General features: G+C 41.0%; 1 protein-coding gene across 1 annotated transcript in view; it reads right to left on the bottom strand.

Moving 5' to 3' along the window:
* Positions 1-3,894: 3,894 nt before the first annotated feature.
* Positions 3,895-21,840, bottom strand: part of LOC138666578 (zinc finger protein 208-like) — a 301,114-nt gene continuing 283,168 nt past the window's right edge. Inside the window, exons 19-24 of the mRNA XM_069754781.1 lie at positions 21,434-21,581; positions 21,125-21,304; positions 20,917-21,040; positions 20,727-20,839; positions 20,463-20,553; positions 3,895-7,031 (exon numbers count right to left, since the gene is read on the bottom strand). Of these exons, the coding sequence (XP_069610882.1) occupies positions 5,803-7,031; positions 20,463-20,553; positions 20,727-20,839; positions 20,917-21,040; positions 21,125-21,304; positions 21,434-21,581 (1,885 nt within the window). The 3' untranslated portion in view covers positions 3,895-5,802. The remainder of the gene's footprint in view (positions 7,032-20,462; positions 20,554-20,726; positions 20,840-20,916; positions 21,041-21,124; positions 21,305-21,433; positions 21,582-21,840) is intronic.

Genomic DNA, 21,840 nt, shown 5'->3' with positions numbered 1-21,840 from the left:
ATTTGCCACCAAAAATGGCATCTAATACCACAAGATAAAAAAGGAAAGGGATTTAAAAAAAACTGCAAATGATGAATCGAGGCCAAAAATTGGTATTAGGAATTGGTCCCCCAGCGAGAGACTGAAGAGACAAACACCCCACATGTGTATTGGAGACTCTAGATGATGACCGCTGTGATCTTTTTATTATAAATGAAATTGGTGACAGAAAATGAGCAATAAAAACAGTTGCCAAACCAATGAAACCCATAGTTTGTAACATTTACTTATCGGCTTATCTATAACATTATTATTCATATATCAAATACAACACATGATCCATCCAAATAGCTTCTTCCCTAAAAATGGATTTTTAAACTTTCCTGCTCTCCATTTAAACGGTTCTCCAACTAGCATCATATTGCAGCTTGATTTGTTCCTGAGCTTCAAACTTGAGGCAAAAATTGCGACATAAAATCAGAGCAGAAAAAATAAGAAAGGATGCGATAAATGTGCTCACAAAGCAGAGCACGAGACAAGATGGAGAATTGCCACAAAACGGGGAATGAACACTTGTAATTCTCCTGCAATGAGAGCTTTTATCTTTCATAGTTACAGCTGGTTTCCAAGGAGCTCAACCTCTTGTGTCTGCCTAGACCCTGGTTGATAATGGGCAGTAGTTACACTCCAAGAGAGGAGATAATGTCTAATAGTTTAACCACCTTTCTCTGGCCCATTGATTTCTAAACACAGTTACAGTGGCTTGCAAAAGTATTCACCCCCTTGGCACTTTTCATGTTTTGCTACCATACAACTTAGAATTTCATTTTTTTAGGGTTTGCATCAGTTCATGTAAAGAACATGCCTACAACTGTGAATATTTTGTTTTATTTTTATTGTGAAGCAAACAGCAAATAGGACAAAAATAAATACAGTACTTTGTAAAGCGTCCTTTGGCGGCAATTACAGATGCAAGCAACTTTGGATAAGTCTCTGAGCTTTCCACATCTTGCCACTGGGATTTTTGCCCATTCCTCAAGGCAAAACTGCTCCAGCTCCTTCAAGTTAGATGTAGTGATGAGCGAATATACTCGTTACTAGAGATTTCCCGAGCACGCTCGGGTGTCCTCCGAGTATTTTTTAGTGCTCGGAGATTTAGTTTTTACTGCCGCAGCTTTATATCTGTTAGCCAGCATAAGTACATGTGGGGATTCCCTAGCAACCAGGCAACCCCCACATGTACTTATGTTGGCTAACAGATGTAAATCATTCAGCTGCGGCAAGAAAAACCAAATTTCCGAGCATTAAAAATACTCGGAGGACACCCGAACGTGCTCGGGAAATCTCGAGTAGCGCGAGAAACGCGTTGAATAAACCACTTTCTTTTATCTGGATATCCTGATTCCACATAGATTTTGGCCGGATTACATCCACAAACCCTTTATTTCGTCATATCTGCTACGGTCTAGGGTTGAGCAAAACAGATCGGACAATTTCAAAAATCGCCGACTTTTGGCAAAGGCGGGTTTCGTGAAACCCGACCCGATCCTAGTGTGGGATCGGCCATGAGGTCGGCGATCTTCGCGCCAAAGTCGCGTTTTGTATGATGCTTTCAGCGCCATTTCTCATCCAATGAAGGTGGGCACAGAGTGTAGGCAGCGTGATGACATAGGTCTCAGTCCCCACCATCTTAGAGAAAGGCATTACAGTGATTGGCTTGCTTTCTGTGGCATCACAAGGCCTATAAAGGGGCGTGCACGCCGACTACCATCTTACTTCTGTCGATCTTAGCATAGGGAGAGGTTGCTGCAGCTTCATCAGAAGAAGGGATATAGTTAGGGAGGGAAGATTAACCCCGAAACTGCTTGTGCTGTAGCGATTTCCACTTTCCAACACCACCTTTTGTTTGCAGGGTGTTCTGTCCATTCAAAAGGACAGTAGGATTCCAATCATGCATTAAAGTTTGGTACTATAGTGTTGGTTTGCTGCGTTATAGCACCACCCGGTGGTGGTTAAATTTATTACCTGTGTTTTTTAGTAATAATTAGAGTATTGCATTGTGGGATTGCACCAAGGCATTTTGGGATGAGGAACCTCCATTTTCTCTCTGTGTTCTTCCTGGACACACGTGTTCTTCTGTTGTGTTGGAACTACCTCACTTACTTGCCATCCTGGTTAAGTTTATCCGGTAAGATCATTATCCCTGTTCTTGCAATGTAGTGTTGTACAGTATGTGATTAACTGTATAGCAGTCAGTACACAGGAAAAGTGATTACCAGGGACTTACTGTATGTAGTTATGTACGTAGGTTGCATCATACTGTATACTTTCTTTGTCAGTTGTAAAGTTCACAACTGGGACCTTAGAAACTTATGAATCTACACATTTGTATGAAATGGTCAACTCATCACGTGTTCCACGACTTGCCACTTATACTGTGTTTAATATTTTGGATCCAAAAAGACTAGGGATAAAACTAGTGATGAGCAAGCAGGCTCTGTTAATCGTGTTATCCGAGCATGCTTGGGTGTTATCAGAGTATCTCGGGCTTGCTTGAGTAATATGTTCGAGTACGTGTGTCTGCATGGTTCACGGCTGTTAGACAGCCGCAACACATGCAGGGATTTCCTATTAGGCAATACCTGCAAGTGTTGCGGCTGTCTTATAACCGCGAAACATGCAGCAGCGAGGACTCGAACATTTGACTCGAGCACGTCAGACAACACCTGAGAGCGCTCGCTCATCACTAGATAAAACCCTTCTGAAAACCAAACACAAACTGATTAATTTGATTTTGGGGAATATGAAAATCAGTGAGTATAAGTGATAGTAGATTTCACTGTAATATTAGTGAGTGGTACTTTTTAGAACATCTTTTTAACAAAATGTAAATATAAAATATCACAGTTGCTGGAGAAGTTGGAGTTCTTATTCAGCCTGGAAAATGGGAAATGGTTAAGGCTGAAATTGTTACGATAGACCTGGAGGAGGGGAAAAAGATATATTTTTGGAAAAAGAAACAAAAACAGTAATTTGTTAGAGAGAAATTGCAGTACTAACAGAATTGTTTCCAGATTATATAATGCCATAATGAGGGAACAGGATAGACTGACCTCTGCTCCGGCAAAAAGAGGGAAGAAAAATGTCACCAATAAATGACAAACAATGGTCTAGAATACTAAGACTTTTTGGCCTGTACTTAAAAAAAAATCACTTTTCAAATCCTGAAGGTTCTGTGGGCTCCTTCTATGAACTCTGAGCTTTACTTCCTTCCATAAATTTTCTATTGGATTCTGTTCATGTGATTGGCTGGGCAATTCTAGCAGCTTTATTTTCTTCCGCTGAAACCAATCGAGTTTCCTTGGCTTTGATTGTTTTACTGAAATGTCCATCCTCATTTCATCTTCGTTATCCTGGTAGATGGCAGCAGACTTTTACCATTAATGTCTCTGCTAGTGCAGTATGCTGAAAAACAGCCCCAACATCATGATGACATGGTCTGTATTATGGCATCCAATGAGTTCAATTTTGTCTCATCTGACTAAACTATATTCTCCCAGTATTTCACAGGCTTGTCTAAATGATGGTGAGCCAACCTTAAAAGCGCTTGAACATACTTTTTGATAAGCAATGGACTTGAGTGGTGAGTGTGCATACCGGCCAGAGAGCACTCTCTTGAATGCATTACTTAGTTTTCTTTTAAATAATTGCATTTGCTGATTAACCCCTTTCTGACGTAGTACATCCGACGTCAGAATGCCCACTGAGGTAGGCTCCGGCGGTGAGCCCACCTCAAAGCCGCGACATGTCCACTGTTTTCAACAGCTGACATGTGCCCGCAATAGGCACCGGCGGAATCGTGATCCGCTCGTGCCCATTAACTAGTCAAATGCCGCTGTCAGACTGACAGCAGCATTTAAAGTGTGCTTCCGGCCATCGGGCCGGGAATACGAGCACTACTGACCCCAGTCACGTGCTCGGGGGTCAGCGGTGTGTCGGCATGACAACCAGAGGTCTCGAGACCTCTATGGTAGTTGATGCTGGATTGCTTTGAGCGCCACCCTGTGGTAGGTGCTCATAGCAATGCAGTAATTCTGCTACATAGGGGCGATCTGAGCAACGCCTCTATGTAGCAGAGCCGATCAAGTTATGGCAGCTTCTAGCCTCCCATGGAGGCTATTGAAGCATGCCAAAAGTAAAAAAAAAATTTTGATTAAAAACATGAAAAAAAAAACAAACATAAAAGTTCATGAAACCCCCCCTTTTGCCCCATTCAAAATAAAACAATAAAAATAAAATCAAACTTAGACATATTTGGTATCGCCGCATTCAGTATCGCCTGATCAATAACAAAAGGATTAACCTGATCGATAACCGGTGTAGCGAGAAAAAAAAAATCAAACTGCCAGAATTACGTTTTTTTGGTCCAGAATTACATTTTTTTGGGGTCGCCGTGACACTGCATTAAAATGCAATAACGGGCGGTCAAAAGGTCATATCTGCACAAAAATGGTATAATTAAAAACGTCACCTCGGCACGCAAAAAAACTCTCACCCAACCAGAGATGACGAAAATGGAGACGCTATGGGTATCGGAAAATGGCTCAATTTTTTTTTAAGCAATTTTTGGAATTTTATTTTCACCATTTAGATAAAAAAGAACCTAGTCATGTTTGGTGTCCATGAACTCGTAATGACCTTGAGAATTATAATGGCAGGTCAGTTTTAGCATTTCGTGAACCTAGCAAAAAAGCCAATCAAAAAACTAGTGTGGGATTGCACTTTGTTTTGCAATTTCACCACACTTGGAATTTTTTTTCTAGTTTTCTAGTACACAACATGCTAAAACCAATGGTGGTGTTCAAAAGTACAACTCGTCTCGCAAAAAATAATCCCTCACGCGGCCATATTGACGGAAAAATAAAAAACTTATGGCTCTGGGAAGGGAGTCAAAAAGAAAAAAGCTCCAGTCATGAAGGGGTTAAAGGTCTTTCTGTAGCTCTCCACTGGTGGTCCTTGGCTCTTGGACAACTCATCTGGTAATTCTTTTCACTCTTCTAACTGAAATCTTGTGGGCAGCACCTGCTTGTGGCCGTTTATGGCGAAATGATTTTCTTTCCACTTCTGGATTTTGGCACCAACAGTGCTCACTGGAATCTTCAGTGGATTAGAAATTCTTCTGTAACCAATGCCATAAGGATGTTTTGCAACAATAAAGTTGTGAAGGTCTTGAGGCAGCTCACTGGTTTTACCCATCACGAGATGTTTGTGTCACACTTTGGTAATGAGACACCTTTTTATAGGCCATCAGTTGAACCAGTTGATATTATTTCACACTATCAGTAGAAAACAACCCTGCCACTTTGATTTCAGCTGGTATCATGGTTTTTTGCACCTCTCTTTCTTCATATGTTCAATTAGTTTTCTCTGTGTCATTTCTCATTAACTTTACTTAATTTATGGACATCTATGGTTTTATTTCTTTGACTGTGGGTTTGGTTTGGTTGTTATTAACATTAGGTGAGAATTTCATGTCAATAGCTTAGTTACTTAGAAAATTGGTGATATATATTTAGCAATGAGAATTATTAACTGCGCATGGAATATTGTCCTTTATTTTCTTTTTAGATAACAGATGTCTATTGGTAAATTCATACTTTTTTATTCTAATGTTAGTATTCAATTGCTTTCCCTTTCTCTGTCTTTTCTTTGATGTCTGTTGTGTTTTCCTGTCCATTTTGCCCAAAAATATGATTATGTGATTATTTCTTAGTAGTCAACAAAGTATGATTTACAAGTAAAACATTTCTCACCTTCTAGGTATTAAATCTCCTGGTGTGAAATTTTTTGATGTTCAGATAGATGACATTTGCGGGTAAAATATTTCCCACAATCTGAACATGAAAAGAGCTTCTCCCCTGTGTGAATTCTCTGATGGACAACTAAACGTGAACTCTGATTAAAACATTTCCCACATTCTGAACAAGAATATGGTTTCTCCCCTGTGTGAGTTCTCAGATGGACAACTAAACGTGAATTCTCAGTAAAACATTTCCCACATTCTGAACATAAATATGGCTTCTCTCCTGTGTGAATTCGCTGATGTTTAACAAGACTAGATTTATCTGCAAAACATTTTCCACATTCTGAACATGAAAAAGGCTTCTTCCCTGAGTGAATTCTCTTATGTCTAATAAGATTTGACTTCCTTGAAAAACATTTTCCACATTCTGAACAAGAATATGGCTTATCCCCTGTGTGAATTTTCTGATGTTTAGCAAGACTTGATTTCTCTGCAAAACATTTCCCACATTCTGAACATAAAAAAGGTCTCTCTCCTGTGTGAATTCTCTGATGAAAAACTAAAAGTGATTTCCGATTAAAACATTTCCCACATTCTGAACATGAATATGGTTTCTCCCCTGTGTGAGTTCTCCGATGGACAGCTAAAAGTGAATTCTGAATAAAACATTTCCCACATTCTGAACATGAATATGGTTTCTCCCCTGTGTGAGTTCTCTGATGGACAGCTAAACGTGAATTCTGAATAAAACATTTCCCACATTCTGAACATGAATATGGCTTCTCCCCTGTGTGAATTCTCTGATGGTCAGCAAGATTCGATTTCTTTCCAAAACATTTTCCACATTCTGAACATGAATATGGATTATTTACTGAGTGAATTCTCTCATGTGTAACAAGATCTAATTTCTGGTGAAAATATTTCCCACACTGTGAACAAGAAAATCCTTTCTCCTCTGTGTGAATTTTTTGATGTGTAACAAAAGATGTTTTGAGGGAAAAAATGTTTCCATATTCTGCACTTGATAAGGTTTTCTTTGCTGTAAGACTTTTATTTTTCTTAATAGTTTGTGATGAATCAGGATATAGGACCTGTTTAAAAAGATCAGATGATAGATCTTCGATGTGAAGGCTTGATGGAATATCTGAAGTAATGGCATTCACTTCAGTTATATCTTCTGTGATCTCTAAGTTATCCGAATTAAAAATTTGAGATGTCAGTTTTCCCTCTGATCTCTTGGTGCAGTCATCTGTCAAGAATAAAGATTAGTATTTTTTTTTATTAAATATCCTTAAAAATTATATTCTTACAATGTTTTTGAAATATTTATAGAAACTGCAATTACATAGCAAAATTCAATGATTTAGGCTGGAGTCACACTCAGCGTAAGAAAATACGGTCCGTATATTACGGCCGTAATACGCTGAAAAGTCTCCAAAATAGTGGTCCGTAGCTCCTCCGTAGGCAGGATGTTTCAGCGTTTTTTGCGCATGGCATCCTCCGTATGTAATCCGTATGGCATCCGTACTGCGTGTTTTTCTCGCAGGCTTGCAAAACCGACATACGGCTAAACAAGGGATCCATGTGTAAAAAAAAAACATATATACTGTCTACGGGCAGCACGGTGGCGCAGTGGTTAGCACTGCAGCCTTGCAGCGCTGGGGTCCTGGGTTCTAATCCCACCCAGGACAACATCTGCAAAGAGTTTGTATGTTCTCTCCGTGTTTGCGTGGGTTTCCTCCGGGCACTCCGGTTTCCTCCCACATTCCAAAGACATACTGATAGGGATTCTAGATTGTGAGCCCCATCGGGGACAGTGATGATAATGTGTGCAAACTGTAAAGCGCTGCGGAATATGTTAGCGCTATATAAAAATAAAGATTATTATATATATATATATATATATATGTCAGTAGACACATATATGTATATATATTATTACTTCATACAGCGCTAGATAGCTTTAAAGCCGGTAATTCAATTGCCGGCTTTTGCTATCTCCTTCCTAAACCCGACATGATATGAGACATGGTTTACATACAGTAAACCATCTCATATCCCCATTTTTTTGCATATTCCACACTACTAATGTTAATAGTGTGTATATGCAAAATTTGGCCGTTCTAGTTATTAAATTAAAGGGTTAAATGGCGGAAAAAATTGGCATGGGCTCCCGCGCAATTTTCTCCGCCAGAGTAGTAAAGCCAGTGACTGAGGGCAGATATTAATAGCCTGGAGAGGGTCCACGGTTATTGGCCCCCCCCCCCCGGCTAAAAACACCTGCCCCCAGCCACCCCAGAAAAGACACATCTGGAAGATGCGCCTATTCTGGCACTTGGCCACTCTCTTCCCATTCCCGTGTAGCGGTGGGATATGGGGTAATGAAGGGTTAATGTCACCTTGCTATTGTAAGGTGACATTAAGCCAGATTAATAATGGAGAGGCGTCAATTATGACACCTATCCATTATTAATCCAATACTAGTAAAGGGTTAAAAAAAACACAAACACATTATTAAAAATTATTTTAATGAAATAAAAACAAAGGTTGTAATAATTTATTCTTCGCTCAATCCTTCTGAAGACCCTCGCTCTGTAACAAATAAAAAATAATAAACCAACAATATACATACCTTCCGAAGATCTGTAACGTCCCACGTTGTAAATCCATCTGAATGGGTTAAAATATTTTGCAGCCATGAGCTCTGCTAATGCAGCGCTGCTCCTGGCTGCAAAACCCCGGGGAATGAAGGTTGAAAAATGTGGAAGGAAAAAATGAACATTTAAAGGGAACCTGTCACCCCGTTTTTTCAGATTGAGATATAAATACTGTTAAATAGGGCCTGAGCTGTGCGTTACTATAGTGTATGTAGTGTACCCTGATTCCCCACCTATGCTGCGCAATACATTACCAAAGTCGCCGTTTTCGCCTGTCAATCAGGCTGGTCTGGTCAGGTGGGCGTGGTGACATCGCTCTTTTCTTCCCCAGCTTTCCTTTGGTGGCGTAGTGGTGTGCGCATGTCGTAGTGACGAATCCACTGCGCGCACGTGAAGGAGCAGCGCGCGATCTGCGCTATTACCCCCTGTCATTGGTTGGGGGCGGCCATCTTCCTGGGGCCGCGCGTGCGCAGATGGAGTGCTCTGCTGCACGGGGCTTCAGGAAAATGGCCGTGGGATGCCGCGCGTGCGCAGAAGAGATCGCGGCGGCCATTTTCCCAAAGCCGACATGCAAACTCAGACCAGCCTGATTGACAGGCGAAAACGGCGACTTTGGTAATGTATTGCGCAGCATAGGTGGGGAATCAGGGTACACTACATACACTATAGTAACGCACAGCTCAGGCCCTATTTAACAGTATTTATATCTCAATCTAAAAAAACGGGGGTGACAGGTTCCCTTTAACTTTTTTTTGCAAACATCTTAATTCAGAACCATTTTTTTTATTTTCACATGTGTAAAAACAGAAATGTAACCATAAATTTTGTTATGCAATTTCTCCTGAATACGCCAATACCCCATATGTGGGGGTAAACCACTTTTTGGGTGCACCACAGAACTTGGAAGTGAAGGAGCGCCGTTTGACTTTTTCAAAGCAGAATTGGCTGGAATTGAGATCGGACGCCAAGTCACGTTTAGAGAGCCCCTGATGTGCCTAAACAGTGGAAACCCCCCACAAGTGACACCATTTTGGAAACTAGACCCCTTAAGGAACTTATCTAGATGTGTGGTGAGCACTTTGAACCTCCAAGTGCTTCACAGAAGTTTATAACGTAGAGCCGTGAAAATAAAAAAATCGCTTTTGTTTACACAAAAATGATCTTTTCGCCCACAAATTCTTATTTTCACAAGGGTAACAGGAGAAATTAGACCACAAAATTTGTTGTGTGATTTCTCCTGAATACGTCAATACCCCATATGTGAGGGTAAACCACTGTTTGGGCGCACCGCAGAGCTTGGAAAAGAAGGAGCACCATTTTACTTTTTCAATGTAGAATTGTCTGGAATTGAGATTGGACGCCATGTCGCTTTTGGAGAGCCCCTGATGTGCCTAAACAGTGGAAACCCCCCACAAGTGACACCATTTTGGAAACTAGACCCCTTAAGGAACTTATCTAGATGTGTGTTGAGCACTTTGAACCCCCATGTGCTTCACAGACGTTTATAACGTAGAGCCGTGAAAAAAAAAAAAAAAATCGCATTTTTTCTACAAAAATGATCTTTTTGCCCCCAAATTTTTATTTTCACAAGGGTAACAGGAGAAATTAGACCACAAAAGTTGTGCGATTTCTCCTGAGTACGTCGATACCCAATATGTGGGGGTAAACCACTGTTTGGGCGCACCGCAGAGCTTGGAAGAGAAGGAGTGCCGTTTTACTTTTTCAATGTAGAATTGTCTGGAATTGAGATCGGATGCCATGTCGCGTTTGGAGAGCCCCTGATGTACCTAACCAGTAGAAACCCTCCACAAGCGACCCCATTTTGGAAACTAGACCCCCCAAGGAACTTATCTAGATGTGTGGTGAGAACTTTGAATGCCCAAGTGCTTCACAGAAGTTTAGAATGCAGAGTCGTGAAAATAAAAAATATTTTTTTTTCCACAAAAAAAGATATTGTAGCCCCCAAGTTTTTATTTTCACAAGGGTAACACGAGAAATTGGACCACTAAAGTTGTTGTTCAATTTATCCCGAATACGCTGATGCCCCATATGTGGGGGTTACCCACTGTTTGGGCGCACGGCAGAGCTCAGAAGGAAGGGAGCACCATTTGACTTTTTGAGCGCAAAATTGGCTGTCGTGTTTGGAGACCCCCTGATGTACCTAAACAGTGGAAACCCCCCAATTCTAGCTCCAACCCTAACCCCAACACACCCCTAACCCTAATCCCAACCTGATCCATAATCCTAATCACTAACCCTAACCATAATCACAACCCTTACCCCAAAACAACCCTAATGTCAACCCTAACCATAACCCTAATCAAAACCCTAAATCCAACACACCCCTAATCCTAATCTCAACCCTAACCTCAAACCTAACCCTAATCCCAATACACCCCTAATCACAACCCTAACCTTAACCCTAATCCCAAACCTAACCCTAATCCCAAGCGTAACCCCAATGCCAACCCTAACCCTAATACCAACCCTAATCCAAACCCTAACCCTAATCCCAACTCTAGCCCTAACTTTAGCCCCAACCCTAAGGCTACTTTCACACTTGCGTCGTTTGGCATCCATCGCAATCCGTCGTTTTGGACAAGAAACGGATCCTGCAAATGTGCCCGCAGGATGCGTTTTTTGCTCATAGACTTGTATTGCCGACGGATCGTGACGGATGGCCACACGTCGCGTCCGTCGTGCACTGGATCAGTGGTGTTTTGGCGGACCGTCAGCACAAAAAAACGTTCAATGTAATGTTTTTTTGTATGTCGCATCCGCCATTTCTGACCGCGCATGCGTGGCCGTAACTCCGCCCCCTCCTCCCCAGGACATAGATTGGGTAGCGGATGCGTTGAAAAACTACATCCGCTGCCCACGTTGTGCACAATTTTCACAACGTGCGTCGGTATGTCGGGCCGACGCATTGCGACGGCCCCGTACCGACGTAAGCATGAAAGAAGCCTAACCCTAAATTTAGCGCCAACCCTAACCCTAAATTTAGCCCCAAGCCTAAACCTAAATTTAGCCCTAACCCTAACCCTAGCCCTAACCCTAGCCCTAACCCTAATTTTAGCCCCAACTGCTGTTCTCCTGCCGGCCGGCAGATGGAGACAGATGGCGGGCGCACTGCGCATGCGCCCGCCATTTTCTTTTCCCCAGAAGACACCGGCGGCCAGGAGGAGCAGCAGGAGGACCCAGGGACACCGGTGAGTATGATAGGGTCCCCAAATCCCCCTATTTCTCTGTCCTCTGATGTGCGATCACATCAGAGGACAGAGAATTACACTTTGCTTTTCTTTTTTTTTTTGCGGTCGCCGGTAAACAGTTAATTACCGGCGATCGCAAAACAGGGGTCGGTAAAACCGACCCCGATCATGCTCTTTGGGGTCTCTGCTACCCCCGGCAGCCGAGACCCAAAAGATTCTCCCGGGGCCGGCCGGCGCACTGCGCATGCGCCCGCCATTTTGAAGATGGCGGCGCCCACCGGGAGCCACGAGGAGCACCGGAGGAGACAGGTGAGTATCGGGGGGCGATCGGGGACCCCTTTTCTCTGTCCTCTGATGTGCGATCACATCGGAGGACAGAGAAATTAAAAAGAAATCGCGTTTTTTGGTTTTTTTTGCGATCGCCGGTAAACGGTTGATTACCGGCGATCGCAAATGCGGGGTCGGTAAAAAAAACCCCGAATCATGTTCTCTGGGGTCTCGGCTACCCCCGGCAGCCGAGACCCCGGAGAAAATCCGACTCTGGGGGGCGCTATTTACTTTTTCCATAGCGCCGTTAATTAACGGCGCTGTGGTTTAAGTACCCTTAGCGACCGCCATTAAAAGGCGTATCGGCGGTCGCTAAGGGGACAAAGCTATCTAGCGCTGTATGAAGTAATAATATATATACATATATGTGTCTCACTGACACATATATATATATATATATATATATATATATATATATATATACACCTATTCTATGTGTACACATTTATTCTACCTATTCTACTGTAAGCTGTCAGTGTGATTTTACTGTACACCGCACTGAATTGCCGGCTTTTCTCTCTAACGCCGCTGCGTATTTCTCGCAAGTCACACTGCTGGTCCGTGTGTAATCTGTATTTTTGGGGCTTCCATAGACTTTCATTGGCGTTTTTTTTGCGCAATACGGTGACAAACGCAGCATGCTGCGATTTTCTACGGCCGTAGAAAGCCGTATAATACTGATCAGTAAAATACAGCAGATAGGAGCAGGGGCATAGAGAATAATTGGGACGTTTGTTAGGCGTGTTTTACGGACGTATTTTATGCGCTCATACGTAAAACTCGCTAGTGTGACTCCAGCCTTACCTAGACAAAACCAGACAAACAATGTTATTGAGGCCAAAATGGTGAAAATAAATGCTTCTAATCCGCCCGCAAAAAACAAAACCCTAATTATGTCCGTCAATGGTCAATGGAAAACTTTGGAGTCTTGCCATATGTCCAAACACTGTTAGTGTCCACATGTTTAGCATTGCAGAAGCAGGAAGAAGTCACTGAAAAATGTACGGTGTGCATGTCTCCAGAAGCACATGGTGGGAACTGTGTGTTGGACACTGAATTGGTATATTTGAAGTTTTCTCTTTTCAACATTCGCTGTGTGATAATTTGCAGAAAGTGCCTGTGGGGTCAAAATAGTCATGAATCTTATAGAGGAATTCCTGAAGGGAAATGGAGTCACTTTATGGGGTTTTCTACTGTTCTGGTTTCTGCAATTCTGATACAATAAGTAGTCTGCAAATAAAGAATAATAAAAAATAATAATGGTGCTAGCAAACTGTTCCAGTAGCCAAATGTCTCTCTTTCCCTTCTGAGCCCTGCCATGTGCCATGCCGTGCCATGCCATGCCGTGCCATGCCATGCCATGTGAATTTTGTCAGATTCAGGAGATGCTACAAAATAAATTGTGGGATCCATTTTTTCCTATTAACCCCTGTGAAAATGAAAATAATTGGGGGCAACATGAACACTTTAGTGAATTTTTGTTTTAAAATTTTTGATAATTATTGTGATACACTATTTGAATGGTTTAATAAACTTCCTGAATATGTTTTTGATCCTTTGAGGATTTCAATATTCTACAATTTAAGCCCCTCCAAATCATTTCAAAAGTTATTTGATCCCCTCAAAATATAGGTTTTGTAAATTGCTAAACTATTAAGCCTTCTAACTTCCTTCTGCTGATGTAAAGGAGAAACATGGTAAATATTAGTAACTATTTTGTGTAGTATCACTATCTGTTACAAATTCAGTGTTTGAACATTCCTAACCTTCTCCATTTTTGCAAATTACATGTTTTTTTCCCTAAAGAATTGCAAAACAAATCAACCTAATTTTTACCACTAACAAAGTACAATGTGTCACGACAAAACAAAATCAAGCAATCTCAGAAACACTGGGATTAGTTATGCTGGCTATTAACCTGTTAAATGCTGCTGTCAATCTATGACAGTGGCATCGACAGTGTTACAGCAAAGGGGGGTTGCACCGTTCTAACTGCTCATCAGCCCATCTGCGAAGCGATCGCGGGCTATCGATGGGTTGTTGAAGACTCCTGTCATAACTGTACTCCTGTGAAAGCCAATTTATAGCTAGTGTTCAAAGGAGACTGTGATTTTTGCTATTTACATAAATACTGCGGCATTGGTTTGGAAGCGATGGAAAAATCATAAGTTCAAGTCCCCTTAGGGACTTGACAAAAATTCAGTGAAAAGTAAAACTAGAACGTTATAAAAAAAGTGAAACATATAATAATAATGCATGTATGTATGTATGTATGTATGTATGTATGTATGTATGTATGTATGTATATATATATATATATATATATATATATAAAAATCACACCCCTTCTCCCCATTGCAAAATATGAAATACATTTAAAAAAAAGTAAAGAAAAACCACTTAATATTGCTGTACATAAAAATCCGATCTATGAAAAGTATTAAAAAATGAATCCAATCTTTAAAAGGCATAAAGTAAAAAAAAACAAATTAAGACTCTAGAATTGTGTTTTTTTCAGCCACCGTAGCAACACAAAAAAAGTCTAATAACAGGCGATCAAAACATATAGATCACAAAGTGATAACAATAAAAACATCAGTTCAGGAAGCAAAAAAGGCCCTCACACAGCCCCATATCCCAAAAAATGAAAACATTACGTCTCTCGTAGCCCTGACCTAAACCCAATTGAGCATCTCTGGAGAGACCTGAAAACGGCTGTCCACCAACATTCACCATCCAACCTGATGGAACTGAAGAGGATCTACAAGGAAGAATGGCAGAAGATCCCCAAATCCAGGGGTGAAAAACTTGTTGCATCATTCCCAAGAAGACTCATGGCTGTACTAGCTTCTACTCAATACTGAGCAAGGGGTCTGAATACTTATGACCATGTGATATTTCAGTTTTTCTTTTTAATAAATCTGCAAACATTTCTACATTTCTGTTTTTTTTTCAGTCAAGATGGGGTGCAGAGTGTACAATAATGTGAGAAAAAAATTAACTTTTTTGAATTTACCAAATGGCTCCAATGAAACAAAGAGTGAAAAATTTTAAGGGGTCTGAATACTTTCCGTACCCACGATATATGTATATTACATATATTCTTTGGAATGTACTTCCCAGGTTAATAAGATTAATCCACACAGTTTTAAGCGTGACCTAAAAACGCATTCGTTCAGTCTGGCCTAACGTCTCAATGCTTTAACCTAACTACCCTGTGTTGCACATTCAAAATTTTTACCACAACCCGGTTCGTCGTATCATGCTCTCACATGCTTTATGCATCTAATATCCCTCTGTGTCTGTACTGTTACATACTTAGGCTGATAACCAGTTCATGCAACATTACATTAACACCCGATTTCCAACATTATGGCTGGTCCGAACACCTAATTCAATTACCATCCACCCTTTGTGTCTCCCCTTTTCCTCATAGGTTGTAAGCTTGCGAGCAGGGCCCTCACTCCTCTTGGTATCTGTTTTAACCTATGTGCTTATTGTTATGCTGTAATGTCTATTGTCTGTACAAGTCCCCTCTAAAATGTAAAGTGCTGCGGAATAAGTCGGCGCTATAGAAATAAAATTATATATATACACCATATTATTTTCCACCATAATATGCAAATAAAATGTTAAAAAAACAGACAATGTGATTTTCTGGATTTTTTTTTCTCAGTTTGTCTCCCATAGTTGAGGTCTACCTATGATGTAAATTACAGACGCCTCTCATCTTTTTAAGTGGTGGAACTTGCACTATTGCTGACTGACTAAATACTTTTTTGCCCCACTGTATTTATTTAACGAGTGTGTGTGTCAACGATGATGTCATAATGGTTGCCATGGTGACGATGATGTTAGAATGGTTGCCATGGCGAAGATGATGTCATAATGGGTATATGGGCATAGAACTATGGTATGGAGGACGTGTGATGGGTTTATGAGCACGGGACTATGGGATGGAGGGAATGTATGATGGGTATAAGGGCACGGGACTATGGGATGGAGGATGGGTATGGGACTATGGAATGGAGGATGTGTATGATGGGTATATGGGCACGGGACTATGGGGTAGAGGATAATCATTATAATTTGGTATAACCAACCACAGTTAGTTACTATGCCCGGGACTATAGAATGGAGGATATGTATGATGGGTATATGAGCACGGGACTATGGGATGGAGGATAATCATTATAATTTGATATAACTAACCACACTTAGTTACTATGCCTGGGCAACGCCAGGCTCTTCGAATAAAATATTATAATATATATAGCATATATATAGCATACACATGTTATATATAGCATATACACACACACACACACACACACACACATGAGCTCTGGCAAACATTAAGAGACCACTGCACAGTTTTATACAAATCAGCTTCTCTACATGTCTGGCAGCCATTTCATTCTAGTGTCAGTTGAATTCCAACCCAAGTACACCTCATTCTACTTAATGTGCTTCTGATTAGTTAATCACCTGAACCAAATATTATTTAACAAAGGAAAGTATAAAAAAAAAATCCTCTTGCAATAGGACAAGCTGAATGGCAAAACAAGTGCTAGTAATATCCCAAAAGTAACAGGAATAAAAAAATAACTTTTAACCATGACAAAGGAGTTGAAAAGAAAAGTCTTGAGTGAGAAAAAGAAGGGCTCAATTCTGGCTTTACTAGCAGAGGGACACAGTGAGCGTCATGTTGCCTCCATCCTTAAAATTTCTAAAACGGCAGTCCACTACAAAAAGGTCAAGCAGCAGATATTGGGGACAACAAAGCTACAGAATGGCAGAGGGCGAAAATGACTCTCCACTGACCAGGATGACCTTCATCTTATTCAAATGTCACTCAGCAACCACAAAATGACATCAAGAGACCTACAAAAGGAATAGCAAATGGCAGCTGTGGTGAAGTGCACGGCAAGAACAGTTCACAACAGGCTCCTAGAAGCAGGACGCAAGTCATGTAAAGCTAGAAAAAAAGCCTTTTATCAATGAGAAGCAAAGGAGAGCCAGGCTGAAGTTTGCCAAAGACCATAAGGATTGGACCATAGAGGACTGGAGTAAGGTAATCTTCTCTGATGAGTCTAATTTTCATCTTTGCCCAACATCTGGTCGTCTAATGGTTAGACGGAGACCTGGAGAGGCGTACAAACCACAGTGTCTTGCACCCACTGTGAAATTTTGTGGAGGATCGGTGATGATCTGGGGATGCTTCAGCAAGGCTGGAATTGGGCAGGTTAATCTTTGCGAAGGACGTATGAATCAAGCCGCATTCAAGGTTATCCTGGAAAAACAGTTGATTCTTTCTGCTCAGGCAATGTTCCCCAACTCTGAGGACAATGCACCATGCCACACAACTAGGTCAATCAAGGTGTGGATGAAGGACCACCACATCAAACCCCTGTCATGGCCAGCCCAATCTCCAGACCAGAACCCCATTAAAAACTTCTGGAATGTAGTCAAGAGGAAGATGGATAGTCCCAAGCCATCAAACAAAGCAGAATTGCTTAAATTTTTGTACCAGGAGAGGCATAAGGTCACCCAAAAGCAGTGTGAAAGACTGGTGGAAAACATGCCAAGACGCATGAAAGCTGTGATTAAAATAATGGGTATTTCACAAAATATTGATTTCTGAACTCTTCCCGAGTTGAAACATTAGTATTATTGTTTCTAAATGATTTTGAACGTGAAGTGCACGGCAAGAACAGTTCACAACAGGCTCCTAGAAGCAGGACGCAAGTCATGTAAAGCTAGAAAAAAAGCCTTTTATCAATGAGAAGCAAAGGAGAGCCAGGCTGAAGTTTGCCAAAGACCATAAGGATTGGACCATAGAGGACTGGAGTAAGGTAATCTTCTCTGATGAGTCTAATTTTCATCTTTGCCCAACATCTGGTCATCTAATGGTTAGACGGAGACCTGGAGAGGCGTACAAACCACAGTGTCTTGCACCCACTGTGAAATTTGGTGGAGGATCGGTGATGATCTGGGGATGCTTCAGCAAGGCTGGAATTGGGCAGGTTAATCTTTGCGAAGGACGTATGAATCAAGCCGCATTCAAGGTTATCCTGGAAAAACAGTTGATTCTTTCTGCTCAGGCAATGTTCCCCAACTCTGAGGACAATGCACCATGCCACACAACTAGGTCAATCAAGGTGTGGATGAAGGACCACCACATCAAACCCCTGTCATGGCCAGCCCAATCTCCAGACCAGAACCCCATTAAAAACCTCTGGAATGTAGTCAAGAGGAAGATGGATAGTCCCAAGCCATCAAACAAAGAAGAATTGCTTAAATTTTTGTACCAGGAGAGGCATAAGGTCACCCAAAAGCAGTGTGAAAGACTGGTGGAAAACATGCCAAGACGCATGAAAGCTGTGATTAAAATAATGGGTATTTCACAAAATATTGATTTCTGAACTCTTCCTGAGTTGAAACATTAGTATTATTGTTTCTAAATGATTTTGAACTTGTTTTTTTTGCATTATTTGAGGTCTCAATCAATGCATTTTTTTTGTTATTTTGACCATTTCTCATTTTCAGAAAATAAACTGTATTGCTTGGAACTTCGGAGACATGTTGATAGTAGTTTATAGAATAAAAGATGAATTTACATTTTACTCAAAAATATACATATAAAGAGAAAAATCAGACAAACTGAAAATTTTGCAGTGATCTCTTAATTTTTGGCAGAGCTGTGTTATATATGTATATATATACTGTACGGACCAAAAGTTTGGAAACAACTTCTCATTTAAAGATTTTTCTGTGTTTTCATGACTATGAAAATTGTAAATTCACACTGAAGGCATCAAAACTATGAATTAACATAGTTAATTTGGCCCCTTCCTAGGCTGTTAATATCAGCCGTAGCTGTCTGCCTAGGCTTTGCTGGTTATTAAATATAGGAGAACCCTACATCATTTTGGAGGGTACCCCAAACGGCTAAGTATACAGCTGTCAGCTGATATTAATAGCCTGGGAAGCTCTATGGGTATTACCCCCTTCCCAGGTTTTAAACATCTGACCCCAGCTGTCAGATTTCCCTCCCCTGGTTAATAAAATGCCAAGGGATTCAACGTCATTTTTTTCAAAAAATAATTTAGTATGTAATAATACACATGTAAAGTAAGCTACACAAGCACTTAATCTATTCTATTGGGTCATGCTGTGATTTTACTGTATGCGGCAGATGAACGGATGGCTTTCCAAGGGACAATGCTGTGTAAAAATCAGACAGCACTCGCATTGTACTGATGCCGTGAGATTTTTTTCTCGCACCCATTGACTCGCACTGGCGAGTCTTGTGCAAGATACCAAGACAATTGCAGCATGCTGCAATTTTGTTCTCAGTCTGATTTTAGCTGAGGGGAAAAAAAAAAAAACATTGCAGATGAGCTGTGACTCATAGCTTAGCATTGGTCAAAGTGCTATACGATTTTTTTTATCGGACTGAACCCATCTGTTTTCCTCGCAGATGAGTTTGAGTCCATAAGCTGCAATTTGGATTTTCAAATTAGAAATCTGACAGGTAAGGGTCAGCATATTCTAATTCCAGGTAGTATGATGGATTCTCTGGGCTGTCATCTCTGGCTGGGACAAGTCTCATTCCAACAGAAGGACTTTCAGTGCCCAAAGTAATGGGGTCCGTTTTGGATGGAGGAGAATGTTTTGGGTCAACAGGAGAATGGTCAAATAAATAAGGCCATACACTGTAGGGCCAAAACTTGCAAACATGAAATATGAAAACTGAATTGCATTACTGCATTAGAAATATGAAAAATTGAGAAAGTTTAGCACATAAATTGGCCAATTCAGGTGTAGCTGGTAGCCACGATATGGCATTTCTCGTTTACCAGGACCTGCCTATCCTCTCTGAGAATAAAGTATATAACACAGCCCACTTAGTCCATGTTTGGATGTGACGGTCAGTTTTTTTAAAATCTGCATTCATTAGCCTTCTGACTCAGCACTCTGCCTTTTAGCTACAGGTGTTTTTAATCAGAGCAGGACCACTAGCCCTCCACAGAGAGAGAGATTTGAGTCTAAGAGAGGACTCACATTAGGTTCCCATTCAGATGAAGACTTTATTTTCAGAGAGGAAAGGCATTGTCAGGTCCTGGTAAATAAGAAATGCCTTATCGTGGCTACCAGGTACACATGAATTGGCCATTTTATGGGCTAACCTTTCTCAATTTTTCATATTTCTAGTGCAGTAATGCAATTACATTTTCATAATTCAGGTTTGCAAGTTTTGGCGCTACAGTGTGCTACCTTATTTGATTGTATACGAGTTGGTGACTCTAGCTTCAGCACCTGTTCACATTTAGTCTATGTTTGGATATGATGGTCAGTTTTTTGAAACAGGAGAATGGTGACTGCTTGATTGTTATATGGCCGGACTACACCAAAGATAAAGCAGCCACAGCCAGTGACTGAGAAGAATCTGTGACTTCTCTCCATTAAGTGGTTACTACTCACCTGGTTTGCCAAATGTAGGAATCTCCTCTTTACACCGCTCATCATCCCTCACATGTGTCTCTGTAGTATCAATATGGGTCAGATCTTCACCCTGAAACAAATATTATAAAAGTCACAGACAGACGGAGAAGTCACATCTATGATTCTGCCAACTCCAAAGCTCTCATTACACAAGTATAAGATATATAATACTGGTGGCTTAAACAAGACTGAGCACAAGACCTTCACAGCCATCTACACATCATAGGGGAGATCTCATCACACCTTCTCTCCATCTACCCGATGATCCTGAGGAACATCGGGATCTTCTTGTTTACAGTCCTGTGACAGAAGATGATGGTGACATCTCTCTGGTGTTGTCCTCTTACTGGATAGATCTGGAGGAAACACAGAGGGACTGAATTCATTCTTTACATACAGATAATTATAGGTTGTGTGTATTTAGTCCTATTACCTGGTGATGTGAGGGGCTGAGGAATATCCATCATGATGTCCTTGTACAGATCTTTGTGTCCTTCTAAATACTCCCACTCCTCCATGGAGAAATAGACGGCAACATCCTCACACCTTATAGGAACCTGACACATACAATAACACCATCATCCCCTGCAATACCTTCATAGCATTACTGTATAATGTCCCAGCATTCCCAGCAGTGTCACCTCCCCAGTCAGCAGCTCAATCATCTTGTAGGTGAGTTCTAGGATCTTTTGGTCATTGATGTCCTCATGTATCAGGGGGTGATGTAGAGGCCCCATAATTGGGCTCAGGGGTTTTCTCCATCTCTCAGACATAGGTGCCTGACAGCGCTCACTAGAAGTCTTCTTCACTACTGTGTAATCCTGGTTATGGAGAGACTCATTAATAAATCTCACTACAGACATTTCCAGAGTCCTCACCTCTCCAGTTCTATCCATCTGTTATTCCTATAGATAAGAATGATGTAATGTGACATCATCAGAATCTCTCACCTCTCCAGTAAGCCATAAGAGGATCTCTAGGGCGAGGTGTAATATCCTCTCTGCCATCTTGTCCCTGTCACAATCCATCCTTGATGGGTAAATCAGGATAATTCTTATACAAAAGATTTCCACTGAGAGGTTCCAAAATTGTAGAGACCTGAATGGGAAGAGGATATGAAAATGTTAATTCATAATGAATTCCATGTAATAATACAATTAATGGAGATAATAATGGCAACATATAAGGAGATAGATTGTGTAGATGATGTATTATTGATTCAAATACACTGGAACATTAGTGTAATTGGTGACAAAAGTCAGCTTGTTCCATTCACTGGCTATTTTGGTCACTGCTGTAGCCGCTGATTGGCTGTAGAGATCATATGTGACCAGGAAATACAGAGGCGGGCAGGGGA

The sequence above is a fragment of the Ranitomeya imitator genome, chromosome 2 (genome assembly GCF_032444005.1).
Source record: "Ranitomeya imitator isolate aRanImi1 chromosome 2, aRanImi1.pri, whole genome shotgun sequence".
Lineage (NCBI taxonomy): Eukaryota > Metazoa > Chordata > Amphibia > Anura > Dendrobatidae > Ranitomeya > Ranitomeya imitator.
The sequence above is the reverse complement of the archived record's forward strand: the minus strand, read 5'-3'. Positions and strand labels throughout refer to the sequence as shown.